This window comes from Pan paniscus, chromosome X (genome assembly GCF_029289425.2).
Source record: "Pan paniscus chromosome X, NHGRI_mPanPan1-v2.0_pri, whole genome shotgun sequence".
NCBI lineage: Eukaryota > Metazoa > Chordata > Mammalia > Primates > Hominidae > Pan > Pan paniscus.
In genome coordinates, this window is record NC_073272.2 from 67,286,444 (window position 1) to 67,310,730 (window position 24,287).

Genomic DNA, 24,287 nt, shown 5'->3' on the forward strand with positions numbered 1-24,287 from the left:
CAAGCTCATGTAATTATTGCAGGATTCAGTTATTTGTGGTTGTAGGACTAAGGCTCCCTCTTCCTTTCTGGCTACCAGCCAAGGGCCATTCTCAGCTCTTGGAGGCTGCCCTCTTTCCTTATCATGTGGACCCCAACACCTTCAAAGCCAGCAACAGAGACTCTTCCTTGTGTTGAATGTTTCTCACTCTACGGATGTCTTTCCTGGAGGATCCCAGTCCCGTAAGGGCTCACCTGATGAGGTCAGGTACATCAAAAATAGCCACCCTTCAAATTCAACTGAATTAGCACCTTCATTACATCTACCTAGCCTTTTTACAACAGCATCTAGGTTAGTGCTTGACTGAATGACTGGATACTAAGGTCTCAGAATCTCGGGGGCCGTCTTAGAAGTCAGCCTACTACAGATGTTGATTCTTTTCATGTGTCAAATTTCATAGTGAGATAGGGAGAACAGAAACATCACATCCTTGACCTTAGGTAAAGGGATTCAAACTTCCTAAGACTTTGGAAACTTCACACCACTTTCACCTTTTCCTTAATCATGGTTGAGAAGGCCTATATCTTGGAGTGGCCAGGAGTGAGACTGGAACAGTACCTAAAGGTTAAGGACGCTAAAGAAGTTACAGATTGGTTACATCTGCTCCTCCCTAGGAATGATCCATGGAACCTGATTTGAAATTTTTTTCTCTGGTGCTATAGAGATAGCTCCCACAGGGGTCTAATGCCCCAGGGCTGAAAAGTTAGTTCCCCATAGGATCCAGGCATGATATCAGGCCAGGTGTTACAATCTCCTAAAGAGGAGGTATGGACTGGAAAGCCCCTTGCCAATGGCCCTTTCTTGTCACTGCTCTGACCCAAGACTAACAGGGCAGAGATAGTGAACAACTCACATACTATTAAAACTATCCACTTATACTTCCCCCTTTCTCTTTGCTTTATCACTCCATTTAAGTAAACCAATGAGTCTCTGCCTTGACACAGTGGCAAGCTGACCTGTATCTTATATGAAAGAATTAGATTTGACTCTGGGGCTCAGGTGCAGAGGGCAGGAGGGGCATAAGGATGGCCTTCATGGAAGAAAAGAAGTCCTTGGATACTGAGTAACAGCTGAGACTAGCAAGCCTCATTGTCCAGGATTCCAAGTCGTCTAGCAACATCCTGGTCTCTGCTGCAGACAGAACAGAGGATCCCCCGGCAGAATGAATGGAGTCTGATTTCAATTACGTTCAGTATAGTCACTCTCTTTAGGCAGAGAAGCCAGAACACCTGGTGCAGCTAGGGCCACTGTGGTCACAGGGACAAGCACACTACCTGGGTCCTGGAGGCAAGTGGGAATGCAGTTTTTCTTCCTTAAGCAGATGCCATATAGGCCTGGGGAGGAGGATGTGAGAATACCAGCCAAGTTCTCATTGGCACTATACAGAGAAAGGGGAATTATTTCATCTTGATGGATTCTCCCCACAGTCTCTGCACATATTGATCTTACTTGTAATGAGTTTGCTTAGGTTCACGAGTCATCATCCCAGGGAGATCTGAGTCATTGGTGGGAAAGTCGAGGAGACAGATTATATCTCACTGATCTCACTGTCACCAATTGCTCTGTGTGTCCCTCCACCTTTTGAAAAAGTCCATGGATTCATTTGTGTGTAATTCATTTGGATTTATTTCTTCTTTATCAATAGCTTTAGTGGGGTATTGCAAATGGGAAAGTTGCCCCAGAGAACAGTGTACATTCACAGCATTATTCAGTAGAACTTTCTGAGATGATGAAAATCTTCTATATCTTATGTTGTACAATATAATACAGCCACTAACTACATGTAGCTTTTGAACACTGGAAATGTGGCAGGTGAGACTGAGGGATTATATTTTTAATTTTTTAATGTTGTAATTAATTTAATTTTTTAAAATTTTTGCTTTCTATTTTATAGTTTAATAATTAAACTAAACTTACGTAGCCCACATGTGGCTAGTTGGCTACTATACTGGACAGTACAAGTCTAGAAGGATCTCAGAGAGACACATGCTGAGATACAGCAGGAATAAGTTAGTCAAAAAGAGAGCCAATGTAACATAGGGAATTCTGGATTGGGAATTAGAGCCCTGGCTCTAATCTCAGCTCTGCCACTAGGTGACCTTGCCCTCTCTGGCTTCAGCCTCCCCATCTTTGACTTGAAAGGTTAAACTAACTAACGTCGAAAGTCCCAAAATGGTGGCTGTGGACTGAATTCAATTTTGGGATACACAAGTTTCAGGAATTTTTTAAAAATCTATTAATGCCTTCTAGGTGTGTGTATGCACGCTTGCAGACATGTGCCCATGCACAAGCATGGGAAGGCAGTAAGGCATTCATTTCAATTCACCAGTGTACTAACCATTCACACACACACACACACACACACACATACACATGCACACACACACATACACATGCACACACACCCTACTGTATTGCCTATGTAGAGCCTGAAGATCTTTTAATCTGTCACCATTGGATAAGATAATTTCTAAGGACCCTTCCTGTTTTGTCATGCTGAAAATCTTTAAGCCACTATAGTGTCCCAAATCTATTCCAGTTTGGGCAGATGACTGGAGTATTCTCATAGCCTCCTGTCTATTCCCTTCTGGATTTGATACTAGTTATGAAGTTTGGAGTCAAGGGTGAAGAAGGGAGGCAGGGATGATATAACCCCAGCCCCACTCCTCAACTCTGCTTTTGAGTTAGAAGTAGGGTTCAGGGCTTCAGATTCCTTGGGGAGGCAGTAGAGAGAATATGGGCTTTATAATCAGAAGATGAGGTTCAGATGATTGGGTTCTCACCTTTTTTATAGCTGTGTTACCTCAGTTTATTCATTTGTAAAATAGGGATAAGAAATATCTTTAACCTCCTAAGATCATGTGGAATTAAGTGATGTAATGTGATGAAGCGAGGCACACAGAAGGCCCTGAAAAAATTAGTAGTTACCCTTAAGGGGACTAAATGGTCTGGCAACTCCCGAGCTCAAAGCTAGAAAGGTCCGGTAATGGGGAAGATGGGGTCTTTCTGTAGGAACTGTAGCAGGGGAGCAGATCCTGTAGGCCACCAGTCTGTGGAGCTGTGTCCAAGAACTCATGTTTGCAATAAGTCCACCAAATGACAAGTTATTGTGGGGCTCAGGCCTCTAACTCAAGAAGATGGTCTTGGCCCAGATCATACCTTGCAGCCTGTGCCTTTGGTGGGATGTGGTTGTTGGCAGTGGCTATGCATATCTCCTTATTACTGGCTGTGCCAAAGCCCTGCAGAAATGATTGTTGGACAAAGTCATCTTGCACTCAGGGCTGGTTTTCCAGGCTTCCTTGTTATTTTCCCCTGAGTTCTTCTGTGTTCCTCTTGCAACACCAACGCCACTATTTTCCTCTTCCCTACCCTAGTTGTTGGTCCAAACATGTAATCCATTCTTGCAGTGATTTATTGGGTGACACCATGACTGGAGTTTGCATTGAAGGACTTCTTTTTCTAATTAGAACTAAAAGTCAGTTCCAGGCTGGGTGTGGTGGCTCACGCCTATAATCCCAGCACTTTGGGAGGCCGAGATGGGAGGATTGCTTAAGGCCAGGAGTTTGAGTCCAGCTGGACAACATAGTGAGATCCCATCTCTACAAAAAATGTTAACCAGGAGTGGTAGTGTACACCTCTGGTCCCAGCTACTTGGGAGACTGAGGAGGGAGAATTGCTTGAGCCCAGGAAGTTGAGGCTACAGTGAGCTTTGATCGTGCCACTGCTCTCCAGCTGAGTGACAGAGGAAGATCCTCCTTCAAAAAATAAATTAAAACTTAAAACAAAGTCAGTTCCAGGTTGTATCTTTTTTCACAGGGGCCAGTCACAGATGAGCAGCAGGTTTTGTTGTATTTATCCATTTAAATTGAGCAATAAAATTCTCTCTTTGGTTTCTACCTTTCTTATTTATTATTATTATGTTAAAGGGATTAAAGTGGTTTATGGTCTTTCTCAGTGCAACTGCTTATGCTAGACCTCAGAATTATGACCTTTTCAATTATTTATATTTCTGTCTATATAAATACTGGAAAAAATAGTACAAAGTAAGCATCGGGATGCCTAAGGACCTCTAAATTGTGTGTGTGAGCACATGGGGAAGATGGTTCTTAAGGTTTGAGTTTTGGATTATTGTGGTTGTCTTAAATAATGTTATTTCTATCATTCTTTCCAATGACTGTCTCCTAGCATAGTTCCCATTTTACAGACTGATGGCAGAGGCAGAAAGATTCTCTCACTTCTTTGATACTATTGAGGATTTCAGCCTTTCACCGCTCTTCTCCCCTTTGCTAAAAAAGAAAAAAATCAATATGTATGTTACAGTGCATTTTTAAAAATATTTTTTATTATACTTTAAGTTCTAGGGTACGTGTGCACAACTTGCAGGTTTGTTACATATGTATACATGTGCCAAGTTGGTGTGCTGCACCCATTAACTCCTTATTTACATTAAGTATATCTCCTAATGCTATCCCTCCACCCTTCCCCAACCCCACAACAGGCCCCAGTGTGTGATGTTCCCCTTCCTGTGTCCAGGTGTTCTCATTGTTCAATTCCCACCTGTGAGTGAGAACATGCGGTGTTTGGCTTTTTGTCCTTGAGATAGTTTGCTGAGAATGATGGTTTCCAGCTTCATCCATGTCCCTACAAAGGACATGAACTCATCCTTTTTTATGGCTGCATAGTATTCCATGGTGTATATATGCCACATTTTCTTAATCCAGTCTATCATTGATGGACACTTGGGTTGGTTCCAAGGCTTTGCTATTGTGAATAGTGCCACAATAAACATATGTGCACATGTGTCTTTATAGAAGCTTCATTTATAGTCCTTTGGGTATATACCCAGTAACGGGATGGCTGGGTGAAATGGTATTTCTAGTTCTAGATCCCTGAGGAATCACCACACTGACTTCCACAATGGTTGAACTAGTTTACAGTCCCACCAACAGTGTAAAAGTGTTCCTATTTCTCCACATCCTTTCCAGCACCTGTTGTTTCCTGACTTTTTAATGATCGCCATTCTAACTGGTGTGAGATGGTATCTCATTGTGGTTTTGATTTGCATTTCTCTGATGGCCAGTGATGATGAGCATTTTTTCATGTGTCTGTTGGCTGCATAAATGTCTTTTTTTGAGAATTATCTGTTAATATCCTCTGCCCACTTTTTGATGGGGTTGTTTGTTTTTTTCTTGTAAATTTGTTTGAGTTCTTTGTAGATTCTGGGTATTTGCCCTTTGTCAGATGAGTAGATGGCAAAAATTTTCTCCCATTCTGTAGCTTGCCTGTTCACTCTGATGGTATTTTCTTTTGCTGTGTAGAAGCTCTTTAGTTTAATTAGATCCCATTTGTCAATTTTGGCTTTTGTTGCCATTGCTTTTGGTGTTTTAGACATGAAGTCCTTGCCGGTGCCTATGTCATGAATGGTATTGCCTAGGTTTTCTTCTAGGGTTTTATGGTTTTAGGTCTAACATTTAAGTCTTGAATCCATCTTGAATTAATTTTTCTATAAGGTGTAAGGAAGGGATCCAGTTTCAGCTTTCTACATATGGCTAACCAGTTTTCACAGCACCATTTGTTAAATAGGGAATCTTTTCCCCATTTCTTGTTTTTGTCAGGTTTGTCAAAGATCAGATGGTTGTAGATATGTGGCATTATTTCTGAGGGCTCTCTTCTATTCCATTGGTCTATATCTCTGTTTTGGTACCAGTACCATGCTGTTTTGGTTACTGTAGCCTTGTAGTATAGTTTGAAGTCAGGTAGCGTGATACCTCCAGCTTTGTTCTTTTGGCTTAGGATTGTCTTGGCAATGCAGGCTCTTTTTTGGTTCCATATGAACTTTAAAGTAGTTTTCTCCAATTCTGTGAAGAAAGTCATTGATAGCTTGATGGGGATGGCATTGAATCTATAAATTACCTTGGGCAGTATGGCCATTTTCACGATATTGATTCTTCCTACCCATGAGCATGGAATGTTCTTCCATTTCTTTGTATCCTCTTTGATTTCATTGAGCAGTGGTTTGTAGTTCTCCTTGAAGAGGTCCTTCACGTCCCTTGTAAGTTGGATTCCTAGGTATTTTATTCTCTTAGAAGCAGTTGTGAATGGGAGCTCACTCATGATTTGGCTTTTGTGTGTTATTGGTGTATAAGAATGCTTGTGATTTTTGCACATTGATTTTGTATCCTGAGACTTTGCTGAAGTTGTTTATCAGCTTAAGGAGATTTTGGGCTGAGACAATGGGGTTTTCTAGATATACAATCATGTCATTTGCAAACAGGGACAATTTGACTTCCTCTTTTCCTAATTGAATACCCTTTATTTCTTTCTGCCCTTTATTTCTTTCTGCTGCCTGATTGCCCTAGCCAGAACTTCCAACACTATGTTGAATAGGAATGGTGAGAGAGGGCATCCCTGTCTTGTGCCAGTTTTCAAAGGGAGTGCTTCCAGTTTTTGCCTATTCAGTATGATATTGGCTGTGGGTTTGTCATAAATAGCTCTTATTATTTTGAGATACGTCCCATCAATACCTAATTTATTGAGAGTTTTTAGCATGAAGGGCTGTTGAATTTTGTCAAAGGCCTTTTCTGCATCTATTGAGATGATCATGTGGTTTTTGTCTTTGGTTCTGTTTGTATGCTCAATTACATTTATTGATTTGCATATGTGGAACCAGTCTTGCATCCCAGGGATGAAGCCCATTTGATCATGGTGGATAAGCTTTTTGATGTGCTGCTGGATTCCGTTTGCCAGTATTTTATTGAGGTTTTTTGCATCGATATTCATCAGGGATATTGGTGTAAAATTCTCTTTTTTTGTTGTGTCTCTGCCAGGCTTTGGTATCAGGATGATGCTGGCCTCATAAAATGAGTTAGGGAGGATTCCCTCTTTTTCTAGTGATTGGAATGGTTTCAGAAGGAATGGTACCAGCTCCTCCTTGTACCTCTGGTAGAATTCAGCTGTGAAATCCATCTGGTCCTGGACTTTTTTTGGTTGGTAAGCTATTAATTATTGCCTCAATTTCAAAACCTGTTATTGGTCTATTAAGAGATTCAACTTCCTCCTAGTTTAGTCTTGGGAGGGTGTATGTGTCGAGGAATTTATCCATTTCTTCTAGATTTTCTAGTTTATTTGCATAGAGGTATTTATAGTATTCTCTGATGGTAGTTTGTATTTCTGTGGGATCGGTGGTGATCTCCCCTTTATCATTTTTTATTGCATCTATTTGATTTTTCTGTCTTTTCTTCTTTATTAGTCTTGCCAGCAGTCTATCAATTTTGTTGATCTTTTCAAAAAACCAGTTCCTGGATTCATTGATTTTTTTGAAGGGTTTCCCATGTCTCTATCTCCTTCAGTTCTGCTCTGATCTTGGTTATTTCTTGCCTTCTGCTAGCTTTTGAATGTGTTTGCTCTTCCTTCTCTAGTTCTTTTAATTGTGATGTTAGGGTGTCAATTTTAGATCTTTCCTGCTTTCTCTTGTGGGAATTTGGTGCTATAAATTTCCCTCTACACACTGCTTTGAATGTGTCCCAGAGATTCTGGTATGTTGTGTCTTTGTTCTCATTGGTTTCAAGGAACATCTTTATTTCTGCCTTCATTTCATTATGTACCCAGTAGTCATTCAGGAGCAGGTTGTTCAGTTTCCATGTAGTAGAGTGGTTTTGAGTGAGTTTCTTAATCCTGAGTTCCAGTTTGATTGCACTGTGGTCTGAGAGACAGTTTGTTATAATTTCTGTTCTTTTACATTTGCTGAGGAGTGTTTTACTTCCAACTCAGTGGTCAATTTTGGAATAGGTGTGGTGTGGTGCTGAGAAGAATGTATATTCTGTTGATTTGGGGTGGAGAGTTCTGTATAAGTCTATTAGGTCCACTTGGTACAGAGCTGAGTTCAATTCCTGGATATCCTTTGTGTCTTGTTGATCTGTCTAATGTTGACAGTGGGGTGTTAAAGTCTCCCATGATTATTGTGTGGGAGTCTAAGTCTCTTTGTAGGTCTCTAAGTAATCACTTTATGAATCTGGTTGTTCCTGTATTGGTGCATATATATTTAGGATAGTTAGTTCTTCTTGTTGAACTGATCCCTTTACCATTATGTAATGGCCTTCTTTGTCTCTTTTGATCTTTGTTGGTTTAAAGTCTGTTTTATCAGAGACTAGCATTGCAATCCCTGCCTCTTTTGGTTTTCCATTTGCTTGGTAGATCTTCCTCCATCCCTTTGTTTTGAGCCTATATATGTCTCTGCACATGAGATGGGTTTCCTGAATACAGCACACTGATGGGTCTTGACTCTTTATCCAATTTGCCAGTCTGTGTCTTTTAATTGGAGCATTTAGGTTAATATTTACATTTAAGGTTAATATTGTTATATGTGAATTTGATCCTGTCATTGTGATGTTAGCTGGTTCTTTTGCTCGTTGGTTGATGCAGTTTCTTCCTAGCATCGATGGTCTTTACAATTTGGCATGTTTTTGCAGTGGCTGGTACCGGTTGTTCCTTTCCATGTTTAGTGCTTCCTTCAGGAGCTCCTGTAGTGCAGGCCTGGTGGTGACAAAATCTCTCAGCATTTGCTTGTTTGTAAAGTATTTTATTTCTCCTTCACTTATGAAGCTTAGTTTGGCTGGATATGAAATTCTGGGTTGAAAATTCTTTTCTTTAAGAATGATGAATATTGGCCCCCACTCTCTTCTGGCTTGTAGAGTTTCTGCCGAGAGATCCACTGTTAGTCTGATGGCTTCCCTTTGTGGGTAACCCGACCTTTCTCTCTGGCTGCCCTTAACATTGTATCCTTCATTTCAACTTTGGTGAATCTAATAATTATGTGTCTTGGAGTTGCTCTTCTCGAGGAGTATCTTTGTGGCGTTCTCTGTATTTCCTGAATGTGAATGTTGGCCTGTCTTGCTAGGTTGGGGAAGTTCTCCTGGGGAATATCCTGCAGAGTGTTTTCCAACTTGGTTCCATTCTCCCTGTCACTTTCAGGTACACCAATCAGATGTAGATTTGGTCTTTTCACATAGTCCCATATTTCTTGGAGGCTTTGTTCGTTTCTTTTTACTCTTTTTTTCTCTAAACTTCTCTTCTCGCTTCATTTCATTCATTTGATCTTCAATCACTGATACTCTTTCTTCCAGTTGATCGAATCAGCTACTGAAGCTTGTGCCTTCGTCATATAGTTCTCGTGCCATGGTTTTCAGCTCCCTCAGGTCATTTAAGGCCGTCTCTACATTGATTATTCTAGTTAGCCGTTCGTCTAATCTTTTTTCAAGGTTTTTAACTTCTTTGCGATGGGTTCAAACTTCCTCCTTTAGCTTGGAGAAATTTGGTCGTCTGAAGCCTTCTTCTCTCAACTCATCAAAGTCATTCTCCGTCCAGGTTTGTTCTGTTGCTGGTGAGGAGCTGTGTTCCTTTGGAGGAGGAGAGGGACTCTGATTTTTAGAATGTTTCAATTTTTCTGCTCTGTTTTTTCCCCATCTTTGTGGTTTTATCTACCTTTGGTCTTTGATGATGGTGACATACAGATGGGAGTTTGGTGTGGATGTCCTTTCTGTTTGTTAGTTTTCCTTCTAACAGTCAGGACCCTCAGCTGCAGGTCTGTTGGAGTTTGCTGGAGGTCCACTCCAGACCCTGTTTGCCTGGGTGTCGGCAGCAGAGGCTGCAGAACAGCGAATATTGCTGAACAGCAAATGTTGCTGCCTACTCATTCTTCTGGAAGTTTCGTCTCAGAGGGGTACCTAGCCATGTGAGGTATCAGTCTGCCCCTACTGGTGGGTGTCTCCCAGTTAGGCTACTCGGGGGTCAGGGAGCCACTTGAGGAGGCAGTCTGTCCGTTCTCAGATCTCCAGCTGTGTGCTGGGAGAACCACTACTCTCTTCAAAGCTGTCAGACAGGGACATTTAAGTCTGCAGAGGTTTCTGCTGCCTTTTGTTCAGCTATGCCCTGCCCCCAGAGGTGGAGTCTACAGAGGCATGCAGGCCTCCTTGAGTTGCGGTAGGCTCCACCCAGTTCGAGCTTCCCAGCTGCTTTGTTTACCTACTCAAGCCTCAGCAATGGCGGGTGCCCCTCCCCCAGCCTCACTGCTGCCTTGCAGTTCGATTTCAGACTGCTCTGCTAGCAGTGAGCGATGCTCCATGGGCGTGGGACCCTCCGAGCCAGGTGTGGGATATAATCTCCTGGTGTGCCATTTGCTAAGACCATTGGAAAAGTGCAGTATTAGGGTGGGAGTGACCCAATTTTCCAGGTGCCGTCTGTCACAGCTTTGCTTGGCTAGGAAAGGGAATTTCCTGACCCTTTGCACTTCCCGGGTGAGGCGATGCCTCTCCCTGCTTTGGCTCACACTTGGTGCACTGCACCCACTGTCCTGCACCCACTGTCCAACAAGTCCCAGTGAGATGAACCCGGTACCTCAGTCGGAAATGCAGAAATCACTCATCTTCTGCGTCGCTCACGCTGGGAGCTGTAGACTGGAGCTGTTCCTATTCGGCCATCTTATGAATCATGCATGTTCAACTATGAGCAACTATGTGTATTCAATGGGAAATGGAATACCATAAAATTACCATATGTTGAGCCCAAAATGATAGGATAGAATTTGATAGTCTGAGGATGGAAAGGACCTTCAAGGCCACTTTTAAAAACCCAATTCCCATATGATGCTTGAATTCTTAACCACTGTGCGTCTAGTATTTTCTCATTTCCAGTGATATGTGTGCCTGCCAACCTTTCCGTCTCCAAGAGCTTTAACTATCAAAATGTATGTGTGTGTGTTTGTGTGTGTGCATGTGTGTGTGAGTGTGCGTGTGTGTGTGTGTGTGTGTGTTTAGAGAGAGAGAGAGAGAGACAGAAAGAGAAGGAGAGACTAAAATCCAATTCACTGTTCTTTCTGGGACCCAAAGAACAAGTCTAGTCATTCTCCATTTCTAGTCTCTTTCCCTAGCAATCGGCTAGACATGCTAGACATAGACACATGTACATCACTCCTTTGAATTACAACATTCAGTATTTGTCTATCACTTATATGATAAAATACAAACTTAGTTTTTATTTTTATTTTTTTAGAGACAGTGTTTTACTATGTCAGCCAGGCTAGAGCATCAGTGGCACAATCATAGCCCACTGCAGCCTGGAACCCCTGGGCTCAAGCAATCCTTCCACCTCTGCCTCCTGAGTAGCAGAGACTACAGATGTGCACCACCAGACCCAGCTAATTTGGTTTTTTACTATTTTTTGTGGAGATGGTGTATTGTCTTGTGGTGTTGCTCAGGCTGATCTTGAGCTCCTGGCCTCAAGCACTCCTCCCATCTCAGCCTCCCAAAATGACTGGGATTACAGGCATGAACCACCTTACCCAGCCAAATTTCTTAATATGATATACATGCTCCTTTAAAATCAAACACCATCTTTGCTTTCAACCTCATTATTAACCACTTTCCCATATATGCAACATATGTTTCAGCCATACTAGTGTCTAGTTTTTCTCCGAACACTCCTTGGTGCTTTTGTTTATGCCCTTTCTGCCCACCTTTGCCTGGTGAAATCCTCATCAATCTTCAAATTCTAGGTCAAATACTATCTTCCATATAAAGCATTTTCTAAACGCACCTATGTAAAAAGATTAGTGTTTTCCTATTTTGTTGATGCCTCCATTGCTGCATTTTCCAGTCCAACGTTTTCTAGAATTGATTGTGGCCAGGCTACCAGACTGGGCCAGGGCCTGTGTCTTTTCTGTCACCCAGAAGCAAAGGTCTAACAAAGGATATCTGCTGAATGAATGAACGAAAATGAATCATTAATATATTAGTAAATAAGTTAATTAAAGTTCCAGGTATGAATACTGAAGGCTGCATTCAGGCAGAGCTGGATCCAAGGATATGCTAGGTTGGTCTAGCACAAGAATCAGAGTTTTCCTCTGCAAGCTATGAAAAATTTGGGTTTAGCAGGTATTTGGGATGATGAATTATACATTTAACCAGTGTCGAATGAGCACTTGTCCTTAAGGAGTTTAGAGTCTGTGACCAGGGAGAATGGTGATTTTCTTAGCTCGGGCAGTTTTTCTAAAAAGGTAGTTGCATTGTGTGTTTTTGACCACTGATGATAAATTCAAGTTTCTCTTCCTTCCCAATAGCCCGGAAGCTGAAGAAACTTGGTAATCTGAAACTACAGGAGGAAGGAGAGGCTTCCAGCACCACCAGCCCCACTGAGGAGACAACCCAGAAGCTGACAGTGTCACACATTGAAGGCTATGAATGTCAGCCCATCTTTCTGAATGTCCTGGAAGCCATTGAGCCAGGTGTAGTGTGTGCTGGACACGACAACAACCAGCCCGACTCCTTTGCAGCCTTGCTCTCTAGCCTCAATGAACTGGGAGAGAGACAGCTTGTACACGTGGTCAAGTGGGCCAAGGCCTTGCCTGGTAAGGAAAAGGGAAGTGGGAGCATGAGATAAGGGGGATCATATTTAGTGAACGCTCCTATGGACCAGCCACCATGTCTGGTGCTTTTCTGCCCATTAACTCAGGCAGTCTTCATCATAACCCTGTGGGAGAGGGATTGTTACAAGTCTCAATTTAAACATACAGGGATCGAAACTCAGAAAGCAAAGAGAAAGATAGTATTATCGGGTGTCTTATGTGGCCCACATTGATGCACAGCAGTCATGCTTTCATATTCAACTCACAAAAATGGTCAGCAAATTTTCCATTAATCACAAATCACATAGACATACCCATATATGCCTTAGGATGCTCTTCTATATTTGCACACACAGGCTCACCCCAAAGATAATCTCTAGCTTGACTGACATTCTGTCTTCAATGTCATCTTTAGGAGCTATATCATGGGAACTCTCATAATATGGTATGGTGGAAAGAACATGAGGTTGGGAATCAGAACACTTCGGGTCTACTCTTAGCTCTGCTAGTAACTTATTGTGTGATCCCTTCCCCTTCTGGGTCTCAATTTCTCTATCTGTATAATGTATAAAGCGTGGTTTGTATCAAATTGATGGTTTCCAGTTTTTGAAAAAAGGAACGCTTTTTGCACCTTAAACTACCTAAGGAATCATAATGGGAGGAAAGATTAGGTAATAGTGAAAGAATTACCAAGTGTTGGTCTAACAGAAGTTGGATAACAGAAGTTCCTCAGTGATGGGGAACTCACTTCTTTCTTATGTCATCTGTTGTTTAAACAAGTCTGGTTATTAAAATATTACAGCTTAAGGAATTCTTAGAGATCCTCTATCCAATGATTCACAAACTTTCCTTTAGCAGCCAAGTGCTTTATTTCTCAAAAGAATTGTACACAGATACAAGTGGAGCTAGTTTATTTAAAGCCAGAGCCTGTAGCTTGGGCCTCACCAGTTCAGCCTCTTTCTCTCTATCCCAGGGAAGCCCTAGGTCACTCTTGCAAAATCTTAGGACTCCAAGGAACACAGTTTGAAAACCAGTGAAGTATATGCCCTTTAAAGGTTCTCCTAATCCTGCAATTATGATTCAAAGATTCTTTTGAAATAACAACAACCAAACCTTCTCTTGTGGAGTCAAAGATTAACCTGCCTTTCAATAATAACTGCCATTCAGGTAGAAATTTATAGTGAGCAGAGCAATTTTGTATGTATTACCTGAATTGATTCTTATAGGAATCCTATAAAATGAGATTCTTTCTCTTATTTTACAGATCAAATAGGGAAGCTGTGAGAATGATGTGATTGGCCTATAGTTACATAGTCAGAAAATAGCAGGACCAGAACTTGAGCCCAGGTTCTCTCCTGATTCCAAATTCTCTCTATTCCACTCCACCTGTAGGCTGTAGCACCACTGCAGTTCTGTAGCTCTGGGCTTTACAGTGAGGGGCCAAGGCTTCATTGAAGGCCACTTGGGTCATACTATGGGCTTGTTGCATTTGAAGACATTTCATGTTGTCTGTCAAGTCTTAGATTTGTATTTCCAACTCACAGGGCCTGGTCACAGCCCTAACCATCTCTTATACCTTCTCAGCTTGGGAAGCTGAGGTTGACTAGCCAATAAGAACACTGGGAAGGAAACCCAAGGACTCTGACTGGATATGCTCTGTGCCAAAACAGAGGGTTCACTCAGAGAGGAAAAATATAAAAAAGAAAAAGGAGAAGGTTGCTTTAATTCTTATCACTTTTTCATCTGGATATTTTGATATCATGTGTTTGACAGAGATTCAAAGTTTAATCTTTCCAAGCAGTTTCCAAACACTTATCTCATTTTATAGGCTACAGAGCTTTTTCATATATATGATCCCACTTAATCTTTACAACAATTCTATGAATCATAGAGACTATTATTTCCATTTCACATGCCAAGGCTCAAAGAGGTTAACTAACTTGCTCCATTTGGTCACTTAACACATGGAACCAGAACTTGACCTAGACCTTCGGGTTTCTAAATTGGTTACCTTGATAACAACCTAGTGCAAAACACTATAGCAGAATTTGTATGACTTGGGATCACTGGGGCTTTCCTTGGCCCAACCACCAAGATGGAAAGCCCCCTCCCCTTACATTAACAAATCTGCAAGCTAATATCAGTTCACCATCTAGCTTGCCAGACTAAATGATTTCTGACCCCAAGTCTTTTAAAAGAATAGCTTCAAAAGAAAGCCAATTACCACATTCACAAGAACTGTTCTTCATATTATCTATAATTACCTACAAGTACAAGTAATTTGCTAATTCAATAGATTGAGTTCTTGACCTGTAAGATGAACTGTGCTAGGCCCCTAATAAGATAAATTTTGTTTTAAGTTTTCTGTGACAGTAAAGATGTATGAAAATTGCCTAGTAGAGTACCTGGCACATTAATAAATGATAACTGTTAATTTGGAGTGGGTGAGTAGACTGGGTGTGCACAGTATATTTAGAATCAAATTTATCTGGTTTGGAATCCTAGCTATGGACTAGTTCTGTGACCTTGAGCAAATCACATGTCTTCTCTGTGCTTCTGTGTCCTCATTTGTAAGATGATAGAATAATCACTACCTTTCAAATTGTTGTCAACAAAAAGATTATGTATAAAGAGCACCTAGTAACGTAGCCTGAAACATAGTCAATGCTCTGTAAATGGTGGTTTATTATTATGAGACTTGAATGCTAAGCCACTGCTTTCACGAAACTCAATTTTAGCTACCACTTGCCTTGCCTAGAAGCTCATGCATGGACCCCAAGGTGAAATTGTCTTCTCTGAAGACCTCGGCTGGCAGATGTACTACAGCAGCAAAGATTTCCAAACTGGCCTTTCTTTGAGCCCATTCTCCCAGACTAGACAGGAGACTACAAGTTTCTGCTGCACATGAAAAAAATATGATGTCAATTGGATTCTAGTGAGAAAACAGAGTCTCAAAGAAACTGCTTCTGCTCCCTAGCGTGTTTAATGTGTTTCAGAACCTGAGAATGACTCCTCTCTGTTTCTCCAGAACAGCCTAACACAGTGGCAAATGGGTGTTGAGTGAATGCATACTTAAGGAAATCTGTAGGGTTGCAGCTACTCTTTCCTCAAGTAATCCCTTGATAGTCATGTAGGCTACTTCAGAGATTGGGCATTAGAGAACAGAGTCAGGTATTATAATCAGATTAGACTCTAGGGAGATTAGCCAGCCATATTGCTGATATGTGCACTGTTACTGTGTTTGAGTGCTAAGCAGCTCTCATTAAGGACGGTTAATTAATATTATGGCCAAATTAAGCTTTCCCTTTTCTCTCCTCTTTGTTAGTTCGGTGGCATTTTAGGGAGAAAAAAATAAGCATCAGTATGGACAATTTGCTTGATACCTGTACAATTTAATTCTCATCCTTCCATGTGCCTTCACATTCACACATTCCACCAGAAGACCAAGGTTGACCAGCCAAAAGCTTTTCTTGCTCCCCACTGCCTCCTACCCAAGATATTCAGGGTCATCCTCCCAGGCCTCTTCTCTAAGAGATCCTTGGTTGCTACATGCTTAGACCCTGCTTCTTATTTCCTGCTGAGAAGGGTCAGTCCAAGGCATTCTGTGCTACAGAAGGGTTCCAGGCAGGAACTACTCTGGGATCTGAGGCTCCAGCCGGTCTGTCAGCGTGTCATTGCAGTGAAGGTGGGAAGCACAGGCCTGGGAGCTAAGACTGCTAAGATGAGGGACTCTAGAATCCCTGATACCTGGAAGGCCTAGGATCTAAAAGAAAAGAACAGGGAAATGGGGCTATATGAGTGGACAGGGACCAACCAAGCAGAACAATGTGTCTGGATAATGTAGACTTCAGACCTGATCCTATGGCTGACAAAAGCTGGTGACCTTGGTAGTTCCTGAGCTGTAACCTTCAGCAGTGGAGTAGAAAAAACACTGGAGAAGAGAATCAGAACACCTGGGTTCTAGTATTAGTTCAGCCACATATAAACCATATGACCTTGGGTAAGTCAGTTTATTTCTCTGGCCCTCATGTTCCTTGTTGGTAAAATAAGTGCCACATCACCTAACCTCTGGGATTATTGTGAGAGTTAAATTAGGTCATCAACAGGAAAGTGAGAAGTTTGATCTAAATTTGGGGAAGCATTCCTAATGAGGTATGATGACAAAATTTCAGATAATTCTGGATTTGTTGGTGAGAAGAGAGAGTGTTGGTAGGGACGAGCTCTGAGGTGATGCCTTTATAACTTTAAGCATCCAACTGTTTCAAAACCTCCAGGAGAACATGGCCATGTCTGTTCTACCTGTGTATTATTGTAGACGTAGCTTCTGGGAGCCTCTGCTCTCTGAGCTTAAGGGAGGTAATTTGGAGATCATTTAATTCTCATTTTACAAAAGGAAAAAAAATTGAGGGTCTTTAGGCCATTTGTTTAGGTAATATTTCTTAAGTGCCCACTCAAATACGTGGACTGTACTAAGTACTAGGGAGGTAAAGATAAATACAAAGATATGGTCCCTGTCTTCAAGAAGCTCCAAGTCTTGTGGGGGAGACAGACATGTATATACATAGACTTCAATGCTGTGTAATGACTGCTATAATTGGGTGAGGCTACACAAGGTGCAATGAGAATGTAAAAGAAGAATCTTTAAGCCTTCTTCTTGGATGAGTTGGGAAAGGCTTCACAGAAGAGGTAGCCTTTGAGTGAAGACTTGAAAGATGAGTAGTGTTTACCGGATGAAAGGCCTGAGAAGGAGGAATGCATTCTAGGCAAAAGTAACTGCCTGTGCAGAGATAACAGAGATATAGAGGCATGTGAGAGGGCAAGTGGCAAGAGATCAGTCTAGGTAGGCAGGTCATAAAGGGCCTATTCATGTATAATGATGGCAGTAAGATGGGGATGGCAGTAGGGTGGGAAATTAGTAGGGCCAGGGTACCTATTGAGTAGAAAAGAATGGAGAGGAAATGCCAGGCAGAAAGAGGATGGACGCAAGAGAGGGAACATGAAAGTGGTGAACAGGTGGCAGTGGCTGTCAAGACATCTCTCCATACCCTGTACACTGTATGTAATATCCATCTCCCAGGGTTGTTAGAAGGGTCAAACCAGATCATAGCTGGAAAACAGCTTTGTGAAGTGAAAACTGCTGTTTATGTGGGAGAAATGATTGTTAAACTGCATCTTTGGAAAGGTGAAGTGATCAAGAGCACAGACCTTGGAATCTGACTGCTTTGCTTTGTAACTTGGTCTGCCAATTACTAGCTGTATGATCTTGGACAAGTTCCTTAACCTCTCTCTGACTCACTTGTACTGGTTCACAGAATGGAGATAATAATAGTACTTACTTTACTCATTGTTGTGAATATTAAATGAGATAATATAAGTGCTTAGAAAAGAGTTAAATGTACCCCATAAATACATACAACTATCATGTACCCAAAATTATTTTTAATTTTTTTTAAAAAAGAGCAATCCAATAGCAAAAGAAAAAAAGAGTTCACTCATATAAGCAGTCAATAAGTGTTAGATTATTTTTCTCTTACAACTGACAATGCCCTTTTTGTCTCCATCATCATCTCATTTGAGCAGCTCAGGGAAGTAGGGAGGATAAGGAATATTATCCTCACCATATAGTTTGTGCTTTTCCCCACCATCCCTTAATGGCCAGCCTGGATGGTCCCTGGGGATCCTTAGGGGATGCCCGAATACCAGAGCATCTCTGCCCAACAGGGACTCAGACTTAGCTCAGCCCGTCAGTACCCAGACTGACCACTGCCTCTGCCTCTTCTTCTCCAGGCTTCCGCAACTTACACGTGGACGACCAGATGGCTGTCATTCAGTACTCCTGGATGGGGCTCATGGTGTTTGCCATGGGCTGGCGATCCTTCACCAATGTCAACTCCAGGATGCTCTACTTCGCCCCTGATCTGGTTTTCAATGAGTAAGTGCTCCTGGGGCCCAGACCTCACTAAAATACAGCAGCTTGGCCAGACCCGGTTGGTGGTGATGGTGATGGGGTGACAGTGAAGCTTAGCTCATTTGATCTGCAGTTGTCGCAGCGGATGCCCCAGCCAGCCAATCCAGTATGAGGCAGCTTTGCCCTGGCTTTCAGCCAACTGGTAGGAGCCCAGGAGGATGGTGCTGAGACCACCCCTTTCACACCCAAGAACCAATCCTAGTCATGTTTCTGGTCTGCTTTGCAGCTTATCTCAAAACCACATGGAAAGATTCCTCCCCTTCACATATAAAAGAGGCAGAAAGACTCTGGCTTTAAGGGCTGGAGTTTCTTGGGTTCTTTTGCTACCACCAAAGGCTACTTCTAGTCACCATTTGCTGAGCAACTAGTTTGTGCCAAGACTATGCTAGATACTTTCTAAATCCTAGCTCATTGAGTCCTCATGGTGACCTGACCTCCCCTTTTTATAGATAACACTATTTTTTTATGGATGGGGAAAATCAGGCTCAGCAAAATAAAGTGACTCACCCAAAGTCACAGAGCTAGTGCCTGTTGGAGACAAGATTCAAACGTATGTCCCTGTCGATCTCAGCTCTTCTGCGTCATGGTGGTAACTGATGGGAAGGAGTACCTCTACCGCTCTCTGGCTGTGTGACCTTGGTACTGCCATTTTCCTTCCCTTAAACAGCTTTACTTAATACCTGCCCTGCCACCAGCTCCATATAACATCATGAATTTGGCCAGTGGCTCAGATTTTGGAATTACATTTTTCTCCACTAAAATCTCAGTTCTACTATTTTCTTAGTCAGCATCTTTGGGAAAGACCCTTAACTTTTCCCACCCTCAATTTCTTCATCCATTAATGATAACAGAACCTTCATAAGTAATTTCTTATGATAACTAAATGGGAACTGACAGATGTGGAATGTCTGGCCCATAGTAGGCAAGAAGGAAAAAAAAAAGTCCCTTTCTGATTCACCCTTTCCCTAATAGTGATACATTTTTTTTCCCCGAGATGGGGTTTTGCTCTGCCACCCAGGCTGGAGGGCAGTGGTGCAATGATCTCGGCCCACTGCAACCTCCACCTCCCTGGTTCAAGCAATTCTCCTGCCTCAGTTTCCCGAGTAGCTGGGATTATAGATGCCCGCCACCGTGTCCATCTAATTTTTGTATTTTTGGTAGAGACGGGATTTCACCATGTTAGCCAGGCTGGTCTCAAACTCCTAACCTCATGATCTGCCCACCTCAGCCGGGCATGATAATCTTTTCTATGTCTGCTGTATGAGGTCCCTCGATGGCATTGTGAATGGAGCTGGCCAGAGAGATCTTCCCAAGGACCTTGAGCTAGTCTCACCACAGAGAATCCTTCCAGTCAGGACAGGAATTGACCTTCCCCCCTCTTCAGCCCTCTAACCCAGAAGAGTCTTAAAATAAAATCTACAGGCCAGTGGTTCCTTCCAGTACAGCACTGCAATGCGAGGGAGAGTGAGCGTCCCCAGCTGCCCTCTCCCAACCCTGCCAGCCTGGTAGCCAAAAGCTAAGAATAACCACTAGGCTTTTGGCACAAACTGCTTTGTGGTTTTCAGATCTCCGCAAAGTTGCCTATGATGCCATCTTCTGGGGCAGGCCTTGAAAAGCCCCCTAACTGTTCATCTCCCATCCTTAAATCCCTGCTGCGCTTAAGCAGTTGAATCAACTCCATGAGCACCTGCTCTACCTTCCCCAGAGCCCTGAGACCTTTGGAGCTTTGAAAAGTGATAATTGGTTGTTCTCTAAATCCTCATTTCCTTCTCTACCTCTGAGTAAGCATGTGGCATCCCACCTCGGCTTCCTGGTCCAGTCTTGTTCATCTTATAAAAAGGCCTCCCTACAGGTTCAGAGGCCTAGACCCATCAAACCCAGGACTCCTGAAACAATAGGACCCCTATTCCTCCTGTAGGAAGCCACTGTGTTAGAGCTCTCAGGGTGTCTACAAACATCTAGATAAGTGTTTCTCAACATGGATTCTGTTGACATATTGGGAAAAATAATTTTGTCATTATGTAGAATATGGTTAACATACCTGGCACCAGCCTACTCTATACCAAATAGGATTCCAGTCATTCTGACAGCCCAAACTGCTCCCACACATTTCTGACACCCACTGAAGAGGCAGTACTCTCCAGTTGAGTGCAACTAATCCCTGCCAGCCTTCCTAAGGTGCTAATGGGGAGCCTCAGACCCAAAGAGAGAGATAAGAACTTGTCCAATGTAGGTCAACCCATTTGCTGATCTCTTCAACACCAAGCTCTATTATCAGCCCTGTTTTTTTCTCTTTCTCTCTTTGTAGAGATCACATGTTGTGAGGATAATGAGCTTGAACCTTAGCTGTGTGACCTTGGGCAAATTACTGAACTTCTATGTGCCGCAAATTTTATCTGGAGACTGCTGAAGAGTATTATAATAGCACCTTTCTATATGTCATTTATTGAACACCTGCTATGTGTCAGGCACTGTGCTCAGTGTTTTCCAATCTTCATTTCTCCTCTTATTTTCTCTCTTGCACTCCCATCAACCTTCTTCTCTTCCTAAATTCCATTCCTGCCTCATTTTTCTACCCTCCATTCTCCTCTCTCTTCCTTCCTTTAACTGTCTCCCTAGTATTTTTCCCCTTTTCCCCCTTTCTTTTCCCCTTCCCCCATGAATTTCTTCTCTTTCCTTTCCCCTTCTCTTTCCTCCATTCCCCACTTTTTCTGCCCCTGAGGTCTGCAGCAATGTTAAAGGAATCCTCATTCCAGCATTGTGATTTCAATGGTAAAAAGATTGCAGCATTGTCATCAACAGAGGTGGGAAAGTACATTGGAGACTGGAGCAGGGCCAGACCTCAGGGTCAGCCAATCTTACTAAAAAATTCTCTACAGTGAAAGAGCTTGGAGCAACACTGTTCTGCTCAATTGATTTGTGATACCATCTAAACACTTCCTCTTTCTAGTTGGGCTTCAGCCTGAGTTGAATAATTCTACACCATCTGCCCTCTTCTCTCTTTCTCCAGGACAGCCAAGATCTCTCTGAGATAGGATGCTGAGCTTCCACCCAGACAATACCAGGCCTGCTCATCCTATGGAGTAGGCTAGTGGCTTGGAAACCAAAATGTCAAACCATAGCCTTTAGGCTCCATCTGGGAGGTCTTTGTCCTCACCACTTAAGTGGGTGTCAAATTTCCTTCCCTTTCTGCACATGCTGCACAATTTCTGTCTTACACACACACACACACACACACACACACACACACGATTTTTGAAGTGCTGAAAACTGGAAGGCCTACTAGCATGAGGATGCTGTGTCTTCTCTTAGAGGTATGCCATGGTCAGCCATGGAACCGAGAGGTTGCTCTTCCTTGAAAAGCTGGCCAAGCATTGGCCACTTCCCCATATAATTTATAGGTGATAATGTGGTGATCTGTTCAGAAGTGACTATAATAAATGCAACTCACATATGTCTACAGTTTCCAAACTGTGGTAAGGAGCAGCCAGCATATGAGGGAATGGGCTCCCCTTCAGCAGGGGACATTTAAACTAGACATTCAAAAACACTCCCTGGCAGATTTAACATTGGAACTCGTTTTGAAAGAACAATGTGGAATCTCCTTCACTGGGAGTTTTTGAATAAGTATTAAATTTCTAGTATTCCAGGCCAGAGGCAAAGGGGTCAACAGGATGACCAAATACTTCGGGTCATTTGCAAATCTTGATGTCCTGATGTTAAGAGCTGACTACTGGGGCTTCTCCTAAAAATCCTTCATGTTGAGCTGCCTGGAAAGCAGGTTCTCGTTCTGGCTGTAGCTGAGATGTTAGAACTGTAGTCAGGGAGACCATGTGTCTCCCCCATTGTGTTCATTTGGTTAGGCTTTCCTGTCCCTGACTCAGAAAACAGAAGGGGCACAGAGACCTGGAAATTCCATGTGCTAACCCATATCCTGGCCAGAGAAGATGAGTAGTTATCAGGGTGTCAGGATTTTGGAAAACAGAGAGAGAAAAAAAACAAACAAACAGACAAACAAACAAACAAAAAAACCTTTTCCTGGTCCCTGGAGCACCAGCAGGAGAAACAGCAAGCTCTTCTTGGAAAACCTGGCGAGGGAGGGCAATCAGAGACATTCCCTCTGGGCTTATTGTAAGCTTCCCCTCATTCCTTTTTCCTCTGTGTATCTCCTTCCCAGGTACCGCATGCACAAGTCCCGGATGTACAGCCAGTGTGTCCGAATGAGGCACCTCTCTCAAGAGTTTGGATGGCTCCAAATCACCCCCCAGGAATTCCTGTGCATGAAAGCACTGCTACTCTTCAGCATTAGTAAGTGCCTAGAAGTGCAGGGAATGCCCCCTGAGGGCACAGAGATTCAGAGAGGACCACTTTTGCCATTAAAACATTATTAGGGAAAAGCCAGCTCCTGGACATTTCCCTTCTTCATTCCCCCTCCCCATCCCCACTCTACTCTCTCTCAGCATCATTTTCCTAACAAGAAACAATTTCATGACTAGAAGCCAATTTATTTGCTAGAAGTCAACCTCCATCGGATTCCCCACCTATCCCCAGTCTGTCTTTGGGACAAGGCCTTTTTGACTGGTTACAGCAGGTCTCTGAATTTTTCCATAGCTTCTGCTATAGAAACAGACATGGGCCACCTTGTATTCTTTGCAGGGCAGTAGAGCAGGAGGCATTTCCTCCTGGAAAGATTTCCTCTTCTGCCAACAGGAGGAGATCTATGTAAGCAACTCAGATAGGATTTGTATGGCAGCCAAGGAACTTTTCTTTAATATCTTTTCTAAGAGCCCTCTCTTAGCCCCTACGGAGGGAGAAGGGCAAAATTTGATATTCAAAGCTATGTGTTTTGGTTATCTAAATCAGGGTTTTACTGTGAATGACATAAAAGCTTAGGTCCTAAAAAATGAGTATCTGAGAAGAGTAGAAAAAGAAAAGGTTCAGGAAATTTGATTTACTTGACTCCTTTCAGATCGGATCCAGCTATCCTTTCCCCCTGAGATCTCCCTGACAGACTGAAGGCCCCAAGCACACAGACTTCAACTAACAGGAAGCCAAGTAGATGGTTCCCTGTGGGGGTGGGGGTCAAGTCTGTGGTCAGAAAACTTGGTGCTTTGTCTAATGCTCCTTCGTGGGCATGCTTCCCCTCCCCATTCTGTCTTCATCCCACATCAGTTCCAGTGGATGGGCTGAAAAATCAAAAATTCTTTGATGAACTTCGAATGAACTACATCAAGGAACTCGATCGTATCATTGCATGCAAAAGAAAAAATCCCACATCCTGCTCAAGACGCTTCTACCAGCTCACCAAGCTCCTGGACTCCGTGCAGCCTGTAAGCAAACGATGGAGGGTGCTTTATCAGGGAGAACAGCCTGATAGAGCCAATGATAATATGCTTCTCTAGAGTCTGGCACCACCTGTTGGGAGGTGCTTCCATTCCCTTCTGGCTTTGAGTGTGGTCCAGGAAGAAAATGTGGTGAAGAAAAGAACACGGGTCACAGTGTCCCAGCTGGATATTGTGAAAGGGGTGGAGGAGTTGAGAAGAGAGCAGTTGGGACTCAGGGAAGGGACTTGCAGCAGATGAATTCTCTAGGCAGACAAAACAGACCTGGATGTTTTTCCCCTCTTCTTTGAGTCATGTTCATGTGAGTTTGTCTGTCTGTGTGTGTGTGTGTGTGAGAGAGAGAGAGAGAGAGAGAGAGATGGAGTGCGGAGGCTTGGGTGAGAGCACAAGCTGGAGAAGTCTTGAGTCAGAGAGCTTACAATGGTATAAGACATCTCTTGGGAGCCCTCAGTGACTCCATGGAGACCATTTCTTTCTCTCTCTCTCACTGTCTCTCTCTAACACACACACACACACACACACACACACACACACACGACCT

At 42.8% G+C, this 24,287-nt stretch overlaps 1 protein-coding gene across 1 annotated transcript in view; it reads left to right on the forward strand.

Annotated features, from left to right (window-relative positions):
* The window catches only part of AR (androgen receptor), a 186,197-nt gene that overhangs the window by 155,060 nt on the left and 6,850 nt on the right, over window positions 1-24,287 (forward strand). Inside the window, exons 4-7 of the mRNA XM_034949545.3 lie at window positions 12,152-12,439; window positions 18,224-18,368; window positions 22,582-22,712; window positions 23,577-23,734. Of these exons, the coding sequence (XP_034805436.1) occupies window positions 12,152-12,439; window positions 18,224-18,368; window positions 22,582-22,712; window positions 23,577-23,734 (722 nt within the window). The remainder of the gene's footprint in view (window positions 1-12,151; window positions 12,440-18,223; window positions 18,369-22,581; window positions 22,713-23,576; window positions 23,735-24,287) is intronic.